The following is a 24,102-nucleotide window of genomic DNA, read 5'->3' on the forward strand; positions in this document are numbered from 1 at the left end:
AACATTTGTTTTATTCTGTGAATTAAAAAGAAAATACATTTTAAGAAAAGAAAGGGTAAAAACATAATCTTTAGGCAAAGAATTATTTGGCTACTTATAGAGTAAGTCAAATATTTTGTAAGCATTAATGACCTTCTCTGTTATATAAGTAGCTACCAGGAAAAGAGAACATTAATATGCTAGAGAATAATGAATTCAGAAGTGCAGGAGGAGCAGAGCAGGAAGGACATGAAAAGCAAAAATCTTTTAATGGAGTTTATTCCTAGTAGAGATTCCTTGGGATGAGATGCACAGGAAAATAAAGACAACCAAACAGAGAAGTGGTAAGAGTTGTTTTGTTTTGTTTGTCATGCTAAGACAGCCACCTCTTTTGGAAAAAAAAAAAAAAAACAACACTGTAAAGTTAGGTGGAGGAATAAGGCATCTATAATTGAGATAACAAGGTAGCAAATCTGCCTCTCTCGGGGAAGGCCTACCAGGAGACCCGCAGAAAAGAAAAAAAGACTTTTAGGAGAAAAGGTAAAGGGGAGATCACATTAGAGACAGCAAACTCTGCTCATGAGATGCCAACTTCCCTTGGCAATCCAAGCAAAAATTTCCACTTCATTCTGGCTGTTTTGCCCTTCATTCCATGAATTCAAACTAAAGGGGATAAAGATATCAGAGGCTACTTTGGAAAGTAGTCTGGTAGTCTAGCTCCAGCTGGCTTTGTTTACAAGAAAAGATTCAAGAGTAAGGTTCTAGGGTATGGCTCAACTCAACCTAATCTAGAGTAGTAGGAAGGCAGGGACATTACTGGAATTCTGATATTACTATGAGCATTAAGAGAGAGTGGCAAATAATATCACAATTGATATTAACAATTTTTCTGTCAACCTCTAAGGTTGATACCAGACCAGGAAAATAATGGTAAAATCCCCTTCTTTTTTTGTCCTTATATGGTATCCTCAAACAAATACTGTTGATGTTTAGACTTTTACTATAGAGAATAAAATAAAGAACTGGAATTGAAATCAAGAAAATCTTAAGTTTAAATCCTAATATTTACCATTCATGTGACTTTGGACAAACTTGAACCTCTCCTAGGGTGGGACAAATAGTCCCTACTTTATATTTTATACTTTATATATTTTTATACTTTATATACTTTATACTTTATATATTTTATATACTTTATATATTTTTGTGTGGATCAAATGAGATAATATATGTCCAGGGCATGCAAAACTACTATTTTAACTACAAAAATATTAATTCTTATTTCATTGATATGGCTATGTCAAGTTCTTCCACAGATCCTTCACTAAGTGTCTATCCAGTACTTTAGTCCTTCTCACAGAGGTTGTGCTTGTCCTTTGTTCTGGAAGAGGACCATAATATCAGGGAAATGATGCCATGACATGAGAGTGATTTGGTTTTAAGTGAGACAAAGTCACCAGTTTCACTCTTCCAGAGCTATCTGGATACATTGGCACAATCAGTATGACTGGAGATGACCCTGGATGCAATGTAAGACTTTGGATTTTTAAACAAAGTTCTTTAATAGATCTCAGTTTGACTAAAGTAATGCTCATACAGTGATTAAGGCTAGGTAAGAAATGAGGCAAAAAATGGCCTCAATTAGTAAAAAAAAAAAAAGAAAAATAATGTCAATTTGGAAAGAAAAGACCCTCACAAAGCCTTCCTCCATGTCCTTCCTTGGGCCATCCTCTGTGCCTGGAATTTCTTCTTTCATTTACTTCCCTCTTCTTTCCCACTTTCTCCTATTTACATTTGGTAAGATACCCTTATCTTCAGGTGTTCTGCCCAAAGGAATATAAATTTTGATCTTTGAAATCTTGCAAGACATATTGGGTTAATAGATTTATTTTTCAAGGACTGCCTCAAACCCAAATCAATCTGGCTCACATTGATTGGCCAACAATAGGTCTCAGGCCAAGATCCATTTGATTACTGTTTGAGTCCTGATCAGCTCAGAGTGAATGTAAATAGCAATAGTTTCTGTTTAGGTTCCCTTTCTCCTTGTCGGATTTGATTTTTTTAATTAGGTAAAAGAGGCCTAATTATCACCCAGACTTAATCACTGATTGGGCCTTGCCTCAGTCAAACTGAGACCTGTTTAAAAACAAACCAAAACAAACAAACAAACAAAAAAAAAACCTTAGCTTAAAAAGGTCAAGATCTCCTATTGCATCCAGGACTAGCTCCAGTCATTCTGTTCTATATTTTGCCACTGAACTTAAATGGTTCTGGAGGAGAAGGTGAGGCAAGTGACCTTGCACACCTTATTTCACAGCATGGCATCCCCTCTCTCATGTCATGGATGACTTTGAGAACAAAAGCCAAACAACAATAACAATCCAATACTTTGATAGATATAACATTTATACTTAAATCTTCTTTCCTAATTAGCCCTCTTACTTTTATAATCATGTACAATGTGGCTCAAAACTTTTTGTGTAGTTGTTAGCTTTAATAGTAGTTCAACTAGTGCTTATTTAAAACAATGAAGTTTTAAGCTTAAATTTTTTAAATTTTTTTTTAAATTTAGTGAGTTATATATGTTTCATTATTGATCTTTAAGCATCTAGTATGTGCCAGTTACTATGCAAAGAATATTACAAATATTACTTCATTTGATCCTCACAATAAGCCTGAGAATGATGTGCTATTATTATTATGTGCTATTAGGCACAGTTAAGTAACTTGTCCAGTATCACACAACTATTGAGTGTCTGAGATCATATTTTAATTCAGATCTTCCTAATTCATACCCAATGCTCTATATGATGCACCACCTAGCTGCCTTTGGAATCCATGATTCAAAGTAATCAATCAATCAATATGTATTAAGAGCCTATTATGTACCAAGCACTGTGCTGAGCTCTGGGGATACAAAGAGGCAAAGGCAAGTTCCTGTCTTCCAGAAACTAGCAATCTGATTGAAAATATAAACTGCAAATTGTTACACTATATACATTATACATATTCATATTCCTATTGTTTAGCATAATGCCTTCTGGTAGTAGGCATTTAATAAAGTCTTGCTGATTGATTGAATATGGATTAAATATGTTTTAATGAAAGGAAATATGGTAAAATGGAAAGAAGAGTCAAAACACAGTCCCAGTCTTGACTTTGATACTTAACTCTGTGATCTAGGTCATCACTGACCTTTCTTACTTCAACTTCTTCCTCTGTAAAATGCAGAGTATAATCCATAGATTATTAGAACTTCCTGAGGATTGTTGTGAAGAAAAAGTAAAAATGTATGACAAATTCCAAAATAATCAACTTAGAGTAAAACATCTGAACACCTATATAATCTGTAAGTTGGAGATCATCTGTACATGGTATCCCCCCAAAAAATCAGGTATTTGGCACAATGCTGAGTGCTGAGCCTAGAATGAGGGAGATTCATCTTTCTGAATTCAAATCTGACCTCAGACACCTACTATCTGTGTGACCTTTGGCAAGTCTCTTAACCCTATTTGCCTCAGTTTCCCCATCCAAAAAATGAATTGGGGAAAGAAATGCCACATCACTCTAGTATTCTTTGCCCAAAAACCCCTACCAAAGTGTGACAAAGAGTTGGACTTACAGGATATCCAGTATTTATTGGATCAGGTCTTGGGAAGAAATGTCTATTGACTATAGAAGTGCCAAGTGTCTGAGTGTTACCAGAAGGACAAGAAGTCCCAAACCCCACATAATCACAACATATAAATAATTATATCTGTGTTCTCTCTCTGCAACAGAAAAATTTTAGCTGTTTGGTGAAGAATATATTCCCCACGGCAAATCTCTCATGGTATATAGATGGAGAGCTTCTTCAAAATGAAAAAGAAGGTGAGAAAATGAGTCAATGAAAATGTTTGTAAAAGACAGATGGGCTAGAATAAGAGCCAATGTTATTGGCTAACCTGCTCTTGGCATTCAAGGATCATTCTGATTCCAAGAAAAACATATTATTCCCTGCCAGATGCTTTTTAGTACCTCAGCTTACTCCTTTAAGGAGGAAGAAAACATTTCCCAGAACAAAAGAAGAATGGTTGAATTTATCAAACCGCAGGCAAATGTGCTAATCTGTTTTGGGTTTGTTTGTTTAACTATAAATAGGGAGAAACCTCTTTCATAGACCTACAGAATTTCCTCAGAGTGATATTTAATTAAATAAATGATCACCAAAGAATTATATTATTTATAATTCAATTAGCTACTGATTGTTTTAAACAACCCCCCCAAAAAAGAACCCCGTTTTTTCTTGATAAAGAGTTATAAAGGCTAGGGAAGGGCTAAGGGACCCTCATACTCCAAAGAGAAGGGCACAGGTGGGAACTATTCCTGGGACAAGGAACATTTCCATCAAAAGGATTAAAAGGAGGGACAGCTAGATGCTACAATGAATAAAACATAAACTCTGAAATTAGGAGGACCTCAGTTCAAATCCTGTCACATTCATTAGTTGTGTGACCTTAAGTAATCCCCCCCCCCAAAAAAAAAAGGATCTAAAGGTACTGAACAGAAATTCACATTGTAAACAAATTCAGCTGATGAGAAAGGAAGACATGTTTTCCATGGGTGGCCCAGCATGACAGACTATGTAAGAAGTTCCTTATTTCAGCTGCTTCAAAGTGTAATGCTTCTTCTATCTGTGATAATAATAATTTTTCACCTTCTACTAATGTATTTTTCTCATAATGTCTAAAGTACTTTATTGGCAATAATCTTCATTCCTGACACTTAAATATTAGGTGTATACATATAAAAACATATACATATACTATTTATATACAGTATATATGATATTTATATACTATATGCTATCTACATATATATACATATATCTTTATGTATATATATGTATTTATTTATCTACATTTATATATATGTAAATAAATAAATATATACAGATATATATATATTTTACAAATAAATAAATAATTGTTGAATAATAAATAAATAAATGATGATGATGAATATTATAAATAAATAAATATATATAAATAAAAATATAATATAAATAAATGTGATATATATATACATATATATATATATATAGTGTATGTATGTTTATATGTTGTTTTTTAATAAGGATACAAGCCCAGGCAGTATGACATAATGAATAACGATCTATCAATCAGTAAGACGCATTCAAATTCTCTTTCACATACCTACTAACTGTGTTACTTTAGGTTGTCTTTTAAGTTTTCTAGAACTCAGTTTCTTCATCTGTAAGAATGAGAGATTGGACTTGATGACTTCCAAGATCCCTTTCAGCTCTTTAACTATGATCCATGAATTATTGTGAATACCATTACTCTACCATTACTACTTGTATACTCAATCAACATTTTAAAAAAATTAAGCATAGCAGTGAATTTCACTAGATTCTACAATGAAAGGAAAATTTTCATGCCTATAATGGTCTGTTTCACTTTAAATTAAGAGTTCTTAGGAGTGTGATGCACCCCTTTGACAATTGAGTGAAGCCTATTCAATATAGTTCAGAATAGTGTTTTTTTTTTTAAAAAGCAAAATTAAAATACACAAAGCTGCATAGGAAATTCATATTAAAATATAGTTAATATTTTTTTAAATTTCTAGCCCCTATAAAATGTCCTTAGGGATTCTATGGTCCTCAGGCTAAGAATCAATGCCTTAAGCAAATTTTATGAATGAAAATTGTCCCAATTTTATATTCTTGGCCTTCAGCTGACATTCATTTTTAGGGTATGGAGTTGTGGCTTAAAAACCACAAGCATTCATCTCTTCTATTCCCTGCCTTTTTCATATCCAGGTGAAATGTAGCAAAGCTATAGGGGGAAAAAGATCTGGAACTTTCACAGTTTCCAAACTGACTTCAGGTACCCTCTGTCCAAAAAAGCATTTTTCCTGGTGTCAGGAAGTAATAACTTGTGGTGAGAGGAGATTCTTCTACTCCCCTATTTGCAGTTGGTAGGTTACAGTTTGACTAACTCTGATATTTCTCCTGATTCCTACATTTGAGTTAGTTTTAGTTTTAGGGCATATATATCATATGATAAGACTAACCAGCTTATTTATTCTCTTCTAGGCATATACACTACTATTGGAAAGAGGAAAAGTGATGAAGGCTTTTATGAACTAACATCTAACTTGAAGGTTCTGAAACCTAACCAGCCAATTCTACCCAATAATCTGACAGTTTGGTGCATGACTCTGTTTCCTGTCCCTGGAAATGAAGTGTGGAATATCTCATCCAGAAAAATAGTTTTTTCCTTCAGTGAGTTACCTACTAACAAGACCAATCAATATTTTCTCCCCATCCAAAACATGTCTCTTTGGGGCTGTCAGGTTACACATGATGCTTAGAATAGGTCATCATGCATAATTCATCTTTTATAAAATTCAATTTGACTTCAGTTCAACACAAATATTTACTGGCAAGTATAATTCTGTAAAGAATTACTCCAAATTGGAGGGTTTCCATGCAGAAAGGGATATAGTACTTGCAGCTGAACCCCATGGAATAACCCAGGAGGTTTCCATTACTCTGTAATTGGCCCTCACTCTAGAATTGTCACGGTAATCTATCTCTGCTCTCTCTACTTATGTCTATCAGTTTTTCTCTCTTTCCTACTTTCCCCTACACATCCTCATTTGGGAAACTCTGATGCTACTAGATTCCCTGAACCAGATTGTCATCCAATGTGGTTTCTTGTTCTAAATCTATGATACTGTGACTTAAAATGCATGGAAATCTCATCTTAGATATATGATCTGTACATCCATACAGGTTATTTAATAGGTCCAATTTATGATTGCCATGGATAGATATGATCTGAAACGTGGTTCACCTCTAGACCAAGGAGTAGAACCAAAAACAGTGAGTGTCTTAACCACCAGCACAATAGCTGAGGAGAAAGAGGAACCCCTGGGAGGCTGAATACTCTTTCCTCCAATCTCCAAGAGGAATATTGGACTAGAATTAGGTCTGTCTTCTGCCTCCCCCCCAAATATCTCTGTTCTAATATTATGAGTTTGAGTTCAGAGGAACAGCTATGTCCTTGGTTGCTCTAAAGAGGGAAGGAAACCACTAGCTTATGTTTGTCATCTTAGTTCTTTCTCATTCCAAGCTGATTACATAAGATATTTTGTGCTCACATGTAACCAGTGTATTTATCCAAACAAAACAGCAAACAGAAATTTGAGAATTCTGTACCTTAGTATTCTATACCAGGAATTCATATGTAATCCCACTACTAAAACCCACTGATATGAGACTCTCCTTCCTAGTGTTAGATATAGAAAAATGAAAAAGTTCTTCATGTGGGAGTTTGATATCTCAGCTTATTCCAAGAGATAGTGTTCAATCTCACTCAAAAAAACCTATTCTAGCAATTTCTAGGGAGGCAAGCTGAAAGTCTAGGATAAATTGAGGAGCCAGCTTCCCCTACATGAATCCAACTTAACTTTCCACATCTCTCCCAAAGATCATTTGGATCCAAGTTCTCCCTAAAATATTTTGGAATCCATTCAGTAATAATCTTATAGTGATGGTCACATTGCCCATGGAGAAATACTGATAGGGGGCAGAGAATCTCTTTGAAGAGTTTACATACTGCCAGTCATTTTTCCCAAATCACATTCTGCCTTCTAAACAATCCCAACCACATGGGCATGAGAATATTTCTGTCCCAAATTCATATATATATCTCCTTTCTTTCTTTCTTCTTTTAAATCATCCACCAAACATTTATTTTGTGCTTACTGTATACAAGGCACTGTGATAAGCACTACAGGAGATAAAGATATTTGAGACATGATCCCTGACTACAATCAACTTATACTTTTTTTTTTCTATTTTAGCCCAATTTCTTCAACATCAGTCACCTTCACCTTGGTTTAATGAATCGATTGTGCAAACATAGGAAGGAGGGATATAATTAGACAATAGAATTTTTGAGAAGGGAACTTGGAAATTTTAGTAGACTCTGATGTCAAGATAAGCTGTAGAAGAAGTAGAAGGGAAGAAGATAAACATAAACAGATAAGTCAATTAAAACAAAACACAAAGAAGTCAAATAAAGCTTCAGACAATTAATGTTATTATAAAATGTGACATTGTAAGCATATTCTTCAATATTTGCAGCAGCAAACACCCAGGACTTGATTGAAAGCTTAATTACTTAAAATATTCCTAAATAATTCTTACCCTCAAAGAGCTTACATCCTAATTGGGGAAAACAACATATAAAAACTAGAAAGCACTTGGTGGAGTACTCGGGATAGAGGCTGTTGGTTTAAAAGACTGAAAATAAATACAAATATATTTTCTGTTATTATTGTATATTATATGAATACTCCAATAAATCTACCCTATATCATGGCATCTACTTTTTCCACTTTATACATCTCCTGTTAGCAGCATAGGCATACCAGATAAGAAGACTGTCACAGAGCTATTTATTATTCAAACAAACATTAAATATATATCGGGAAACTAAGTGGTATAGTGGATAGAAAATTAGACTTGGAGTCAGAAAGGCTCATCTTCCTGAATTCAAATCTGACCTCATAGATTTCCTAGCTATGTGAACCTGGGCAAGTCACTTAAACCTATTTGCCTCAGTTTCCTCATCTGGAAAATAAACTGGAGAAGGAAATAGCAAACCATACAGTATCTTTGCCAAGCAAACCCAAATTGGGTCACAAAGAAAAATACAAGTGAAATAACCTAATGTTATAAATATTATGCATAAATAGTTTATTATATGTGTTATTACATATAGTATACATTCATGTGTGTTAATTAATTCTGTGACATACCATGAAATGTGAGTATTATTTAAATCACTTTTTTCCTTTCTAGCAGTGTAGGGAGATCAATTTTTCAATGATCTCATGATACTCATTCTTCTTGGTAAGACCAAAGATCAGTGTTTACATTATAGCAAGTAAGGAATTGAAAGTCTGAGTGATCAATAGCAAAACAACTCCCCCCCAAATACAAATAATAATAATAACAAAGCATTGTTAAGGTGTGAGGGGTATCATTAAACATTATGCAAATTTCTATAAACACATTTTTACTTAAAAAATAAATACAGAAATCAACAAACCTCAAAAGGAAAGTGTTCTAGATCTTAGCAATAACTATAAGACAATGGTAATGCTGCAAAGGTCCATAATTTTCTTTCTTTTTTTCTTCTTTTTTTTGTCATTTTTTTTTTAGCTAAGGAGTAACAACGTATTGGATTTGGTGTCAAAAAAGACCTGAATTCAAAATCTGCTTCAGAATCTTATTAGCTTTTATCAGCCTCAACTTCCTTTCATTAATACTTAATAATAGCACACACCTTGCAGGGTTTGTTCTGAGGTTCAAATGAAATGATATATATGTAGAACATTGTAAGCCTTAAAAGAAAAATAAAATCTAGCCATTATATTTAAGTTGACATTTATTAAACACATACTATATTCCAGGCATGATTGATGATGATGATGATGATGATGATGATGATGATGGTGGTGGTGGTGGTGGTGGTGGTGGAGGTGGTGGTGGACATGAGAATTGGTGTAAGCACCTCCCTCAACTAATGTTAGGAGCAGAAGATCAATTAGAAAATTGTACAAAATTCCTAATTGACTACAATGGTTTCTGAATCGTTTCCCTCCTGTTGCCTCAGACAGTTAATTCAAACCCTTTCCCAATTTTTTGTCATGAGAAAGAAACTCCCTCTATATTAGCCTCATACAACCTTGCTATCAACAGGTGACTCCAAGAACTTCTCCATCACATTTATATAAAATTAGGAGTGCCCCCTCTCACATGTAGCACTGATTACCTGTTCTCTAACAAACTTATTTTTAGGGTATCATATATAGTTATCTTGCTTAAATCTCTACTTTGAGCATGTTCTCTCCCAGCACAACCTCTTCCCTTCTCACTGGTTGAGTTTCCTGCACTAATAAGGCTTCTGTCTATATTACAGAATTTGTGTGTGTGTGTGTGTGTGTGTGTGTGTGTGTGTGTATTTATGTTTGTATTTGTGTGGGGATGGGCTGAGAATATAGGTTGGGGGGAGGAAGGGGAGGAGACTTTTTTGTCTGCTTGATGCTCTACATAATAATAAAATTCCCATTAGTACCAATTTCCATATCCAGGTGTTTTCTTTAACCTGAGTCATGAGGCCAAAGAAGGTAACTGAGTTTCTTGTCTCAAACCTACTAAAAGTGCAGCAGCCCCACAGTGGACCAATTCCATACCTGATCAATATTTGAATTTTGACTTGCTCTATTTCCAACTCAGATCACATCATCTCTTCTTAGGCATCCTGGTGCCATTTCCTATTCCTAATAGGTTACCACATAATGTGGGACTCAATGTGAATACTTGATCAACTTAGCCTACTCTAGTTCAGAATTGTTAGAGTTTAAGCCACCCACCAGCCTAAGTCTCTCCAGGATTAGGAATTACACACCAGTTAATCTTTACAAAGTGTTTTGCATATATAATCTCAATTGATGCATACAATGGTCTATGAAAAGGTAATAATAATTCACATTTTAACTAACCTTTAAGGTTCACAAAATTTACTGCATTCCTGTGAGATAGCTAGTGCAAATATTATTATGCCTATTTGACAGATGAGGAAACTGGGGCTCAGGAAAGTTATTAACTTCCACAAGTCTCAGAGTTAGTAATTGGCAGGGTTCTGATCAGACCTAAGTCTTCTAACTTATAGTCCAATGCTCTTTTTCACTTTGTTCTAGAAATTCTTTATTTACACAGTGATAGAAATATAAATGCTTTGTTTGCTGTTTTCATTGCAGGTTATACGAATACTCCAACAGATCCATCCAATATCATATCTACCACCTCCATCATTGCACCTTCTCTCAGCAGCACAGGCAGGACAGGTAAGTGTGCTTCTTCAACATTATTTTTATTGAAAGTTTAATACTGGATATATAACACCAAGAATCATTTTCATAAACATGATAATTGAAATCATAGAAGCTGATGACATGATTAGGAGAGAGGATACAAAAAGAGGAAAGAGCATATCAAAAGAAAATGAAAATACACACAGAGAGATTAAGGGACATTAAGGTCTAGTTACATATTATTCCTAACCAAAAGGATTGAGAAGGCATTGTCAGGAAGTAACTGAGAAATCAATGTGATAAAAGGGGCCATGTTTTTTTTTCTTAATAATATTTTATTTTTCCAAATACATGTAAAGATAATTTTTAAAATTCATTTTTATAAGGCTTTGTGTTACCAATTTTCTCTCCTTCCCTCTTTTTCCTCTCCTCTCCACAAAATAGTAAGCAATCTGATATAGGTTATCCATGTAGAATGCTTTTAAACATTTTCATATTTGTCATGTTGTGCAAGAAAAATTAGAACAAAGGGGAGAAAACAAGAGAAAGAAAAAAGCAAACAAACCAAAAAAGTGAAAATACTACACTTCGATCCATATTCAGTCTCCATAGTTCTCTCTTGGTACAAATGGCATTTTCCATCCCAAGTCTATTGGAATTGTCTTAGATCACCACATTGCTGAGAAGAGCTAAGTCTATCAGAGCTGATCATCACGCAATCTTGCTGATGCTATGTACAATGTTCTCCTAGATGTGCTCACTTTGCTCAGTATCAGTTCATGTAAGTCTATTAAGTCAATTAAGTCATGTAAGTATGAGCAATAATATCCCATTACAGTTATGTACCATAACTTATTCAGATATTCCCCATTTGATGGGTTTCCAATCAATTTCCAGTTCCTTGTTGCTACAAACATTTTTGTACTTGTGGGTCTTTTCCTCTTTTTTATGATCTCTTTGGAATACACACCCAGTAGTGGCATTGCTGGATCAAGGAAAATGTACAGTTTGATAGCCCTTTGGGCATAGTTCCAAATTGCTCTCCAGAATGATTGGATCATTTCCCAACTCTATCAACAATGCATTAATGTCCCAATTTCCCACATCCCCTCCAACACTTATCATTACCTTTTTCTGTCACCTTAGTCAATCTGGGAGGTATGAGGTAGTACTTCATAGTTATTTTAATTTAAATTTCTTTAAATCAATAGTGATTTAGAGTGTTTTTTCATATGATCATAAATAGTTTTAATTTATTCATCAGAAAATTATCTGTTCATAGCCATTTATCAATTAGGAAATGACTTGTATTCTTATAAATTTGACTCCATTCTCTACATATTTGAGATATTATACCTTTATCAGAAGCACTGGCTAAATAAAGTGTTTCCCAGTTTCATGCTTCTCTTCTAATCTTGGCTGCATTGATTTTGATTGTGCAAAAGCTTTTTGATTTAATGTAATCAAAACTATCCATTTTGCATTATATAATGTTCTGTAGTCCTTCTTTGGCCATAAATTCCTCAAAGGAGAAAATGTTGAATGGCTTTGAGATGAGGGAAGAGAAGAACAGGAAGCTCATAAACGGTTCTTCTTGGTAAAGTAGGTATCAAGCTATTCTTACAGAGAAGAGGGAAAGGGATGGTGGTACATGAGGATGGAGGAGAGAAGAAAAGATCTATACCAATTGTTGTGGGAATTAAGGTAATCAATTAGGAAAGTATTCTTGGCATATTGTAATGAGGATCAAGTAGAGTGTAGCTAATTTAAACACCTGGATTCAATTGTCTGACTTATGTGATTTTGGTGGCATCCAGTAACTTGGAGCCATAGGTGACACAGTGGATAAAGCATTGGGCCTGGAATCAGGAAGACTTATCATTTCTTCCATTTCCCTCATATCCATTGCTTTGGTCCTCACAGGATTCAATTTTTAGAGTGCCTTGGCTTTTTTGCTGACTAATCACAGTGTTTGATCATCTTTTCGCTTCATTAGTTGCCATTTGACTTTTGATTCATTTGAGGAGCAGCACGTCTCCCTATGTTTAACCTAAACTTGACATTGAAAAGAGCACCATTACCTTGAGTGTACTATGTAGTTGGTTACAAATTAATTGAGGCTTTGGTGTTTTTATAAATAAAATTAAAAATAAGTATGTCACCTTGTTTCCTTGAAAAATGATGTGTATATTTTGGAATGAGAACATTTTAATGTAACTTCTCACTATGTGTTTCTATGGCACCTGTAACCATAGCTGCCCAGGTTTCTTGACAAATGTGCCATTCCACTTTATCAGGTCTTTCTGGGGCACAAAATCCATTAGGACAGCAGTGACATTAGCTGGAACATTGTACTTCAAAAAATACACACCATTGACTTCTTTTTAAAAACACTGTAGAAGCAGCCTCATTAATCCCAATTGTCCTAAGATTGATACTGACCTTCAGCCTCCAAGGAAAGGAGATATGCAATGTGAATGCATAATTCCTGCTCCACAGTCTACATTCAAATGTGAGAAGTTACCAACTATGGTACAAGGGAAGGAATGCTGGATTTGGAGCCAGAGGACCTTTTGTTTGAAGTTTTGTTATTCACAACATGGGGGGGTGAGAAGGGGGAGGGAACCTTGTATAAATCATCTCACCAAAATGGGTCTCATTTGCTCCATTTGTAAAGGGAAGAGGTTGAACTAAATGACCTCTGAGGTCCCTTCTACCTTTTATTTTATGAATCGGGATAAATATGTTTCCTAAATGGTTGAAGGGGACATGTGATTAGTTTAGCTCTCTTCTGGGGAAAAACTATGGCATAGGGCTTCAAACACAGTATCATAGATCTTACAAATTAATTTGAAAGATAAAGTACCTGGATGTTCCTATCTTTTAGGATTTCATGTAAAAAGGAGCACTTCACAAATTCTGAATAAATAAAGACTCGTGATATATCTATCTATCCTTGAATTTAGCTATACAAAATATGTAAATGAAAAGAAAAATTAAATTTATTGGCACCAAATCTAATGGGGAAACCTAGGGAGAGGAAAGGACCATATATTTAGGAAAGGTCAAACCCAGTTGTTCCTCCAGCATGAATCATTGCCCTTGATCCCATTTGTTCTCATCTTGTGGGAAAGTGTTCTCTTCTTGAAGGAAGTCTGGCTGGTAGGTAGAATAGTGGATAAAGTGCTAGATTTGTAGTCAGTGAGACCTGAGTTCAAATTCACTCTAAAACATTTCCTAACTGTATGGTCCTGGGTAAATAAGATACCTACCTCTGTTTGTCTTCAGTTTCCTCATCTGTATAATGAGGATTATAGTAGCACCTACCTCCCAGAGTTGTTGTGAAGATCAAAGGAGTTAAGGATTATTAAATGCTTAGCATGGTGCCATTAGCACAATGTAAATAGTAAGTATATATAAGAAATTCTAAATTTATATTTATTTATATTTTATATTTATGAATATGAATATAAGTATGTACACTTATATTTAACTAACATTTACATTATATCCATATAAACATACTTTCAAAAATATTATATTAAAATGGTACATATTTACTTATTAATATATATACTTAATATACTACTTACTACTACTACTATTGTTGTACTACTATTGTAGTACAACAACTACTTCTACCACTACTACTGCTAATGTTGTTGCTGCTGCTGTTACTACTACTACTACACCACAACAATAACTATTACTACTTAAGAAAAGCATAAAACATCTTCAGTGGAATCCAGAATCTCTCTTTTTTTTAAAAAAAAAATGGGCCTAACATACAGGTTACATGTATACAGGTACAATCTATATAGTTTTTTGGATACAGAATGCTTTTGGTTGTACAGATGGTCCATTGTGTGGTTGTTTTATTTTATAGGGAGAATTGGAAGGCTAACTAATATGCCTAGAATAACTCAGGCAGTATATGTCAAAGTGTAATTTATACCCCAAAATGATATGTACAAATCTATAAATAAATATTCCTTCCTTAGATAAATCTTACATATTAATAAGTTACTATGTTTCAAATATAAAGAGACATTACTATAATGAATAAAATATAGATTCATTAAATATTTAATATATAGTAACTTTTTATTATTATATACTTTTTCAATGAATATTACAACTATTGTCAAATAAGAGGTCTTCTTAATAGACTGACCCTATACCGGACAAAAGATCATCTTTTAAAGCCAGTGTAGCTTTAGAAGGGGCCAGGGAATAGTCAATATGGTGCTTATTGGTCAATAACTTGGGAAAAATGCCAGGAGCAGAACAGAGGTCTATATGCAATATTTGTAGATCTGACCAAAGTCTTTAATTACTGTCAATCATGAGAGCTTATGAAAAATTATGTCAAAATTTGGTGGCCCAGAGACCTTCATCAATATCATGATGGCACGCTTGCCTGGGTTCTTGACAATGAACCATGGTCTTAAGGTTTCCCAATTGCCAATGGAGTGAAACAAGGCTGTATGGCTTTTAGCAAGATGTTTTCCATGTTGTCAAATGCCTTCAATAAAGACAAACATGGAATCAAAGTCAGCTAGCACACTAATAGAAAATTCTTCAACTTCAAGAGACTAAAGCCAAAATTAAATTGGAGTAAGTGTTGGTGCATGATGTTGTTTGCAGATGAACATGCACTCAATGCAGCCTCCAAAGCTGAGATGTAGCAAAGTATGTGCTTTGTTACTAACTTGTGCTTGTGCTAACATTTAACACCAAAAAAACACAAATCCTCTATCAGCCAGCACTAAATCATCCATATGTGGAACCATCAATTATAGTAAATGGTGAAGTTTTGAATACTGTGGATAAGTTCTTTTACCTTGACAGTGTACTTTCCAAGGATGTCCACATTAATAATGAGATTGACACACTCATTTTCAGAACTAGCTCAGTGTTTGGGAGGCTCCAAAGGAAAGTATAGGAAAGGAGAGGTCTTAGTCTGACTCCCAAACTGAAGAGCTACAGAGCTGTTGTGCTGATCTCAATGCTATATGCCTATGAAACCTGGACAATAAACTAGTGCCATGCCAGTTGGTAACTTTAATGACCGTTACAATATTATCAATACAATATAGGGATTCATAAGCATATTTTATATGTAAACGACAATGTTTAATATAATATCTATATATGTGTATGTATATATAGATACATACCCATGTATGTTTATACACACACATACACACACACACACACATATATCTTTTACTTGAGCCAGATGCCCCTTGTGATTTTTGTGGCATGCAGGCAATTTAATGTTTTTCCTTCACTTTAAAAACTCTATTTCCATTGCTCTCTGCATTTTGACAAATCCTTCCCCAGAGGGAAATTGAACAAAGGCTAGATGTTTGTAATTTGACATAGCTATGTCTAAATTATAGTGCATTGGTCCTCTGAGCCCAGAACAGAAGCAAGAGCCTTTGAAGGCAATGACTGACTATAGTGTTTTCCATTTTGTGGTCTTTTGCTCAAAGAACTTTCAAAGATGGAGCTTATTTGCTTTTTGATTCAATAATGGCACTTCAGACCGCAGTCAAATACAAGATTTTAAAATTTCTGTATCAACTCTTGTGAATGAGCTTAAAGGTTAAAATGTATATAATTAGCCACTGATTAATGTAAGTTTCGACCCATAAAAATAATACTGAAGAAGTTTTCATGAGTCTTTTTTTGACATCTTAACAATAGGGCATAACTTCTATAATTTGAGAAATATTTAATTGGAGTTTTGCTCCGATGATGTCTTTGGGTTTAATGCAGTAAAACCCTGTCAGAGAAAATATCTTGTTATAGTGAAATTCTTTCAAAACTTTAAGAGGGTATCATGATATACCAACTTCCCTTTTATAGTGGGGTCTAGAAGCAAATCTTAAAATCATTGAATACATAGCTAAAAGGGACATAAAGACTCATCATTATAAACTCTTGAATTTTACAGATGTAAATTTTCAAAGGTTACAACAAGTGGTTTTGCCCAAATAGACCCATTCCTACAAATGATGTGCATATTCAGTAACTCTCTCACTTTTAACTACCATAGCCATAGTAGATTGTAAGTGTTTTAAAGGCAACGGCAGTGTTTGTAATATATCATAGCACCTGGTACACTGCTCCATCCCTGGTCCAACATTTAGTACCATACCCAATGCACAGCAGTCTTTAATATATGCTTATCAACTGTTGACTGGTCAATACTCAGTAAATGTTTACTTTGGTGACAGAAAACTCAGATATAAAAAATTATTTTATCTTTGTTTTGTTAGAACCATTTACTTTCTTCTGTATGATTTGCATGATGCTTCATTGTTTATTAATTATTACATGACATTTTCTCCATTTATTTCTTCTGTATTGATTTTTTGTTGTAGCTTTTTTACAACAGCTTTATTTCTCAATGTATCTTCCCTTTCCCTCAACCCAGAATTGTTAAAATACTTTTAATTGCTTTGCATTACTTATACATATAAAATCCGAACTCTCAGACCTAACATTCAAAGCTCTCCATAATCTAACTCCAAACTAATTTTTCCACTTAACATTTTTCTCCCCTCTATGAATGTTTGTGCTTTAAAGAAATTATAAATGTACTGGGAGACTAGTAAATTTATGGTTCTTCCCTCTTCCTCACCTCACACCCCCCAAAACTTATTGTTTTTGTCCAGTATGTCCTTGCCTATTCTTTCCACTTACCCAGATTCTCTCCAGCCTTTAAAGCTAAGATCAAACCTTTATATAAAGGCTTTCATGCCCATGAAAAACACTTATCACATACTGCTTTGTGACATTACTTACGCTGTTGTTTTGTATTATTGTTAATTGCATATTAAGGTTTTTGTGACTATCTTACCCCTCAATGATTTTTTTTTCCTCCTCTGAAGTCACTATCTGAATCTTTCATTTGACTAGGTTGTAACATCTTGAGAGTTAGGACCATATGGTTGATTGTGTTCTAGCATACCAGTATGCACATTATTTTGTAACTTAATACATGTTGCAGGGCCAGAAAGGAGGGAAAGAAGTAGAAGGGAATTTGCCATATTTCATTATTGACTGGACATAGAGTTAGCATGCAAAACAAAACAAAACACAAACCACAAGTCTCAAACTAAATCAAAATAATTAGAGTAGGACAAAGTTAAAATTTGAATGAATGTGTTATAAGCTTGCCAACATATAGTAAGGAGTCTGTCAAGAGGCAAAGAAAAAAAGGAGAAAAAGATTAACTGGTCATTTAGTTCTAACCTATTGTTTATCTTCAAATTAATGTTTAATTAATTTGGAATTTTTTTACTTTGACTTAACACATTTCTGAGTATTAAAAAATTTGTTACTGATAATAAAAAAAATTAAAAGATAGCTTTGATAGGCTTTTGAACTCATTTATACCAAAGACAAATGATTGAAAGTCTTTGCTACTTTGAACTATTTACTCAGATTTAATCTTTTCCTGGGGGCTTTAGTGAAACTGAAATCATAATGACAAAATAAGAATTTTATCAAAATTAATTTGAAATAAGTTGATTTCAACAAAAGTTACTTATTAATTAATAGCACCTTTGATTCATTTATAGACCATTTTCATAAAGATTTTATAGTCGGGGAAAAAAGCAATGAGGAGCCATAATTATTTTTCTCTTTTGAATAACTTTTTAAAATCTCAATAATATTATCCATGATTTTTTTACCAGTCTTTTAGAATTTCTCTGCTTTTAAATTATTTTGAAAATTATTGATATTTTAAAAAATTATGTTACTGAGGAGTTTCTTTGTTGTTGTTTAAACTTGATTTGGTCAAGCTACTCTTCCAATAGGCTATTTCCCATGTAAATGATAAGAACATACAAGATTGCTTAATGGATGTAACCATAGTGATAACTTTAATTCAATTGTTGATATCCAGTGAAACAATAAAAATGGAAAATTATGCTCTCTAGAACTGTTCTTTTTTTTAAATTTTTATTTAATAATTACTTTATATTGACAGAATCCATGCCAGGGTAATTTTTTTTTACAACATTATCCCTTGCACTCGTTTCTGTTCCGATTTTTCCCCTCCCTCCCTCCACCCCCTCCCCTAGATGGCAAGCAGTCCTTTACATGTTAAATAGGTTACAGTATATCCTAGATACAATATATGTTTGCAGAACCAAACAGTTCTCTTGTTGCACAGGGAGAATTGGATTCAGAAGGTAAAAATAATCCGGGAAGAAAAACAAAAATGCAGATAGTTCACGTTCGTTTCCCAGTGTTCTTTCTTTGGGTGTAGCTGCTTCTGTCCATCATTTATCAATTGAAACTCAGTTAGGTCTCTTTGTCAAAGAAATCCACTTCCATCAAAATATGTCCTCATACAATATCGTTGTCGAAGTGTATAATGATCTCCTGGTTCTGCTCATTTCACTTAGCATCAGTTCATGTAAGTCTCGCCAGTTCTCTCTGTATTCATCCTGCTGGTTATTTCTTACAGAACAATAATATTCCATAACATTCATATACCACAATTTACCCAGCCATTCTCCAATTGATGGGCATCCATTCATTTTCCAGTTTCTAGCCACTATAAACAGGGCTGTCACAAACACTTTGGCACATAAAGGTCCCTTTCCCTTCTTTAGTATTTCTTTGGGATATAAGCCCAATAGAAACACTGCTGGATCAAAGGGTATGCACAATTTGATAACTTTTTGGGCATAATTCCAGATTGCTCTCCAGAATGGTTGGATTCGTTCACAACTCCACCAACAATGCATCAGTGTCCCAGTTTTCCCGCATCCCCTCCAACATTCATCATTATTTTTTCCTGTCATCCTAGCCAATCTGACAGGTGTGTAGTGGTATCTCAGAGTTGTCTTAATTTGCATTTCTCTGATCAATAATGATTTGGAACACTCTTTCATATGAGTGATAATAGTTTCAATTTCATCATCTGAAAATTGTCTGTTCATATCCTTTGACCATTTATCAATTGGAGAATGGCTTGATTTCTTATAAATTAGAGTCAGTTCTCTATATATTTTGGAAATGAGGCCTTTATCAGAACCTTTAACTGTGAAGATGTTTTCCCAGTTTGTTGTTTCCCTTCTAATCTTGTTTGCATTAGTTTTATTTGTACAAAGGCTTTTTAATTTGATGTAATCAAAATTTTCTATTTTGTGATCAGTAATGGTCTCTAGTTCATCTTTGGTCACAAATTTCTTTCTCCTCCACAAGTCTGAGAGATAAACTATCCTATGTTCCTCTAATTCATTTATAATCTCATTCTTTATGCCTAGGTCATGGACCCATTTTGATCTTATCTTGGTATATGGTGTTAAGTGTGGGTCTATGCCTAATTTCTAGAACTGTTCTTTGCTGTCATGAAGGATAAAAGGCCTCTATATAACAGTATGCTAGCTGTTTCAAACTTAAGAATAGCATAAAACATCTTCAGTGGAATCCAGAATCTCTCTTTTTTAAAAAAAAAAAAGGGCCTAACAACTCATACAGCTACAATCTATATAGTTTTTTGGATACAGAATGCTTTTGGCTGTACAGAAGGTCCATTGTGTGGTTGTTTTATTTTATAGGGAGAATTGGAAGGCTAATATGCTTAGAATAACTCAGGCAGTATATGTCAAAGTGTAATTTATACCCCAAAATGATATCTTATGTACAAATCTATAAATAAATATTCCTTCCTTAGATAAATTTTACATATTAATAAGTTACTATGTTTCAAATATAAAGAGACATTACTATAATGAATAAAATATAGTCATTAAATATCATTTAATATATAGTAACTTTTTATTATTACATACTTTTTCAATGACTATTACAACTATTGTCAAATAAGAATTAACAATCATTTTCTTCCCCCTTAAAAAGAGAATTTCATATTCATAAAATCACAAATTTAGAGCTTGAAGGGAGCTTTTTTTACATTTCACATGCAAAACAAAAATTAAGTGGCTACCCATTGGTTGGGAAATTACTGAACAAATGATAGTACATGAATGTTATGGAATATTATTTCTCTATAAGAAATGATGAGTAGACTGATTTCAAAAAAGCCTGGAAAGATTTTCCTGAATGGATGATGATTCCAATAGATTTGTGATGGAAAGTGCCATCTACATCCAGAGAGATAACTATGTAGACAAAATATGGATCAAAGCATAGTATTCAATCCCCTCATTTTACATATGAAGAAAACTGAGGTTTTGAATAAATTGAATAATTTACCCAGGCTTACACAGTTAACATTCAAAAAGAATGAGAGCTACAGACCTCTTTCAGTAAGAGGTAGGACTTTAAAGAGTAAGAAGATTAAAACTGATCCTGTGTCATTTTCTTATTGATCATATTTATAATTAATTGATTTTGTCCCATAACTTCCCAAAGTCATTGTTGTCTGTCTCTGAATTTAGTTTACAAGTCAGCTCTTATAATAGATTAAGTTTAGAACCTCAGTTCTCTTCTTAATGACTGCTCTGTTCTTATCTTAAGGAGGTCTTCTAACTTTGGGGAAATTTGCCATAAAGGAATGGGGTCTATTTTTCAAGGATGTCTGGTTTGTTATCTAAAGAAGTTTGAGTCACTATTTTTTGAAGGTTTTAATAACTTTTATGTTTCAAATTTTTCTCCCTTTCTCCCTCTATTCCTTCTCCCCAAGACAGTAAGCCATCCAATATAGATTAAACACATGCAATTCTTTTAAATATATTTCCTTATTTGTCATGCGGCACAAAAAAAAAATCACATCAAAAGAGAAAAAAAAACAAGAAAAAAACAAGTTAACAACAACAAAAAAAAAGATGAAGTACTGTGCTTTGATCCACATTTTGTCTTCATAGTTCTCTCTCTGGATGCAGATGGCATTTTCCATGACAAATCTATTAGAATTGTTTTCGATCACTTTATTATTGAACATAACCACATTCATGACAGTTGATCATCACATAATCTTACTGCTACTGTATATTCCCTGATTCTGCTCACTTTGCTCAGCATCATTTTATGTCAGTCTTTCCAGGCTTTTTTGAAATCAGCCTGATCATCATTTCTTATAGAACAACAATATTCTATTACATTAATTCACCATAACTTATTCAGCCACTCTCCAACTGATGGGCATCCATTCAATTTCCAGTTCTTGCTACTATAAAAAGGACTGCTACAAACGTTTTTGCACATGTGGGTTCTTTTCCTTCTTTTATGATCTCTTTAGAATACAGACCCAGTAGACACACTGCTGTATCAGTGGATATGCACAGTTTTATACCTCTGGGGAATAGTTCCAAATAACTTTCCAGAATAGTTGGATCATTTCATAATGCCACCAACAATGCATTAGTGTCTCTGGGTCACTATCTCACAAGTGGACTCAAATGAACACTTCTTAGTCAAAAGAGGGAAGGAGGGGGATCATTGCCAGTTACCTTTCCCAACTTCCAATCATCATATTGTTCCCAACACATCAGCTACATAGCCAATCGCGGTGCCCTCAACCTCATGACAGCAACTATACTGTTCTGTTTTTTGTTCTGTATTCCCCAAAATCTATAAAACAAAAGCTGTCTTTGATCTGCATCTTTGGTCATTAGTCGCTGCAATCCTGTTAATAAAGTAATGTATTTTGTAATGAAAAGTGTCATCTGCATCCACAAAGAGAATTATGGAGACTGAAGGCAGATCAAAGCAAAGTATTTTCACTTTTTGTTATGTTGTTTGTTTGTTTGCTTGCTTGCTTGCTTCTCCTGCTTCTCATATTTTTCCCCTTTTTTGATGTGATTTTTCTTGTGCAGCATGACAATTGCACTGTTTTACCTATATTGAGAAAGGTAGGGGAGAGGATATTGCACAGGTGAATGTTGAAAACTATTCTTGCATGTATTTTTAAATTTTTTAAAATTTTAAAAATAAAATACCATCAAAAAATTTAATGATGTTAGGCTTGGAGAATTGTGCCTCAGTTCACCTTTTTGTTAAATTTCACGCGTGACAAAAGAATTGAGTGAACACCACAGACAAAAATCATAGAGCATAAGAAGACAAAAAAGGTTGTAATCTGTACCAGTGAAAGGTGTATTATGAGATCACAGATATACTGAAGTAATGAAGTAGGAGAAATTCAAGCAGGTATAATCCACAGGATTATTATTTGTATTAAGGGCTTCAGTATCCCATTGGAAAGTGAATATTCCACTTTCTCTTTGAGGTTCTCTGAGAGAGCTGCTTTCTAGGATTATAAATTTTATGGTATGAAATGATATCAAGATTCACCTGGTTCAACCCTCTTTTAAATTTGATGTGGTAATTGATTGGCTCCTGATAACAGGTAGCAGCATCTGAATTCAAAAAATTCAAACCAAGGTTTTCTGACTTAACTTAGGACTCATTCCACAATGCCTAATTAAGCAGCCTAATGATAATAACAGAATTGCAAGATTTCACTAAATATTTATTGATTTTTAATTTCTCAGTGATTAGATTATTCCTTAATCTTAAATAAAGTTCTTTGGAAGTTAGAATAACTCTTTAAGGCAGCAAGGATAACGTTAAATTCAGTTTTCTCTAATACAGTTCACCAAAAAAAAAAAAAAAAAATAGACCAATCATCCCATTTTGGCCTGTGAGAAATGATTGTTTCTCTATTATGTTTAACAAGTAATTATTGTATTGAGACCAAAGATTTTCTTCTTTTCTACTTCCTCATCTAGAAAACCAATCAATGTGGAAAATCTCTGTTAAATATTTACCCAAGCCAAAATCTAATCAAACAGTAAAAGAAATTCTAAGTTTAGGCTAATGGATACATCCTTGCTCATTTTGTTTGCTTAGATAGTTCTGAGAAAATGTGGATCCTCTCTTTTGTCAAACTCCAATCATAGAAATTGATGTCTTTGACCCAATTTTGTTTTATCCAAGTCATGTCCTCCAAGACCCTTGTTGTAATGTAGCCCACCCTCTCATTGTAATATTCATTTTCTCATTGATTGTTAACCAGAGTCAATTGCTACACTAATACAAAGCTTGTTCTTCCAAGAGCATATAAGCTGATAGTCCTTTGCCATGAGAGGTCTTTGATCTAAGACAGATACAGCCAAATGGCCATCCTTTTATTAATAACCTGCTAGCCTTATTAACAAAATGATTAAATTACCCCAAAATTATGTCTCTTGAATTTTAAAATGCCACAGTTTAAATGACTGAATGAAATAGCAA

General features: G+C 33.8%; 1 protein-coding gene across 4 annotated transcripts in view; it reads left to right on the top strand.

The window, feature by feature from the left end:
• Positions 1-24,102, top strand: part of CD96 (CD96 molecule) — a 151,875-nt gene that overhangs the window by 81,426 nt on the left and 46,347 nt on the right. For all 4 annotated transcript variants that reach the window (XM_051985263.1, XM_051985262.1, XM_051985264.1 and 1 more), the window contains 3 exons: positions 3,759-3,849; positions 6,077-6,265; positions 10,819-10,905. In XM_051985263.1, the coding sequence (XP_051841223.1) occupies positions 3,759-3,849; positions 6,077-6,265; positions 10,819-10,905 (367 nt within the window). The remainder of the gene's footprint in view (positions 1-3,758; positions 3,850-6,076; positions 6,266-10,818; positions 10,906-24,102) is intronic.

This window comes from Antechinus flavipes, chromosome 3, assembly GCF_016432865.1.
Source record: "Antechinus flavipes isolate AdamAnt ecotype Samford, QLD, Australia chromosome 3, AdamAnt_v2, whole genome shotgun sequence".
NCBI classification, from domain to species: domain Eukaryota; kingdom Metazoa; phylum Chordata; class Mammalia; order Dasyuromorphia; family Dasyuridae; genus Antechinus; species Antechinus flavipes.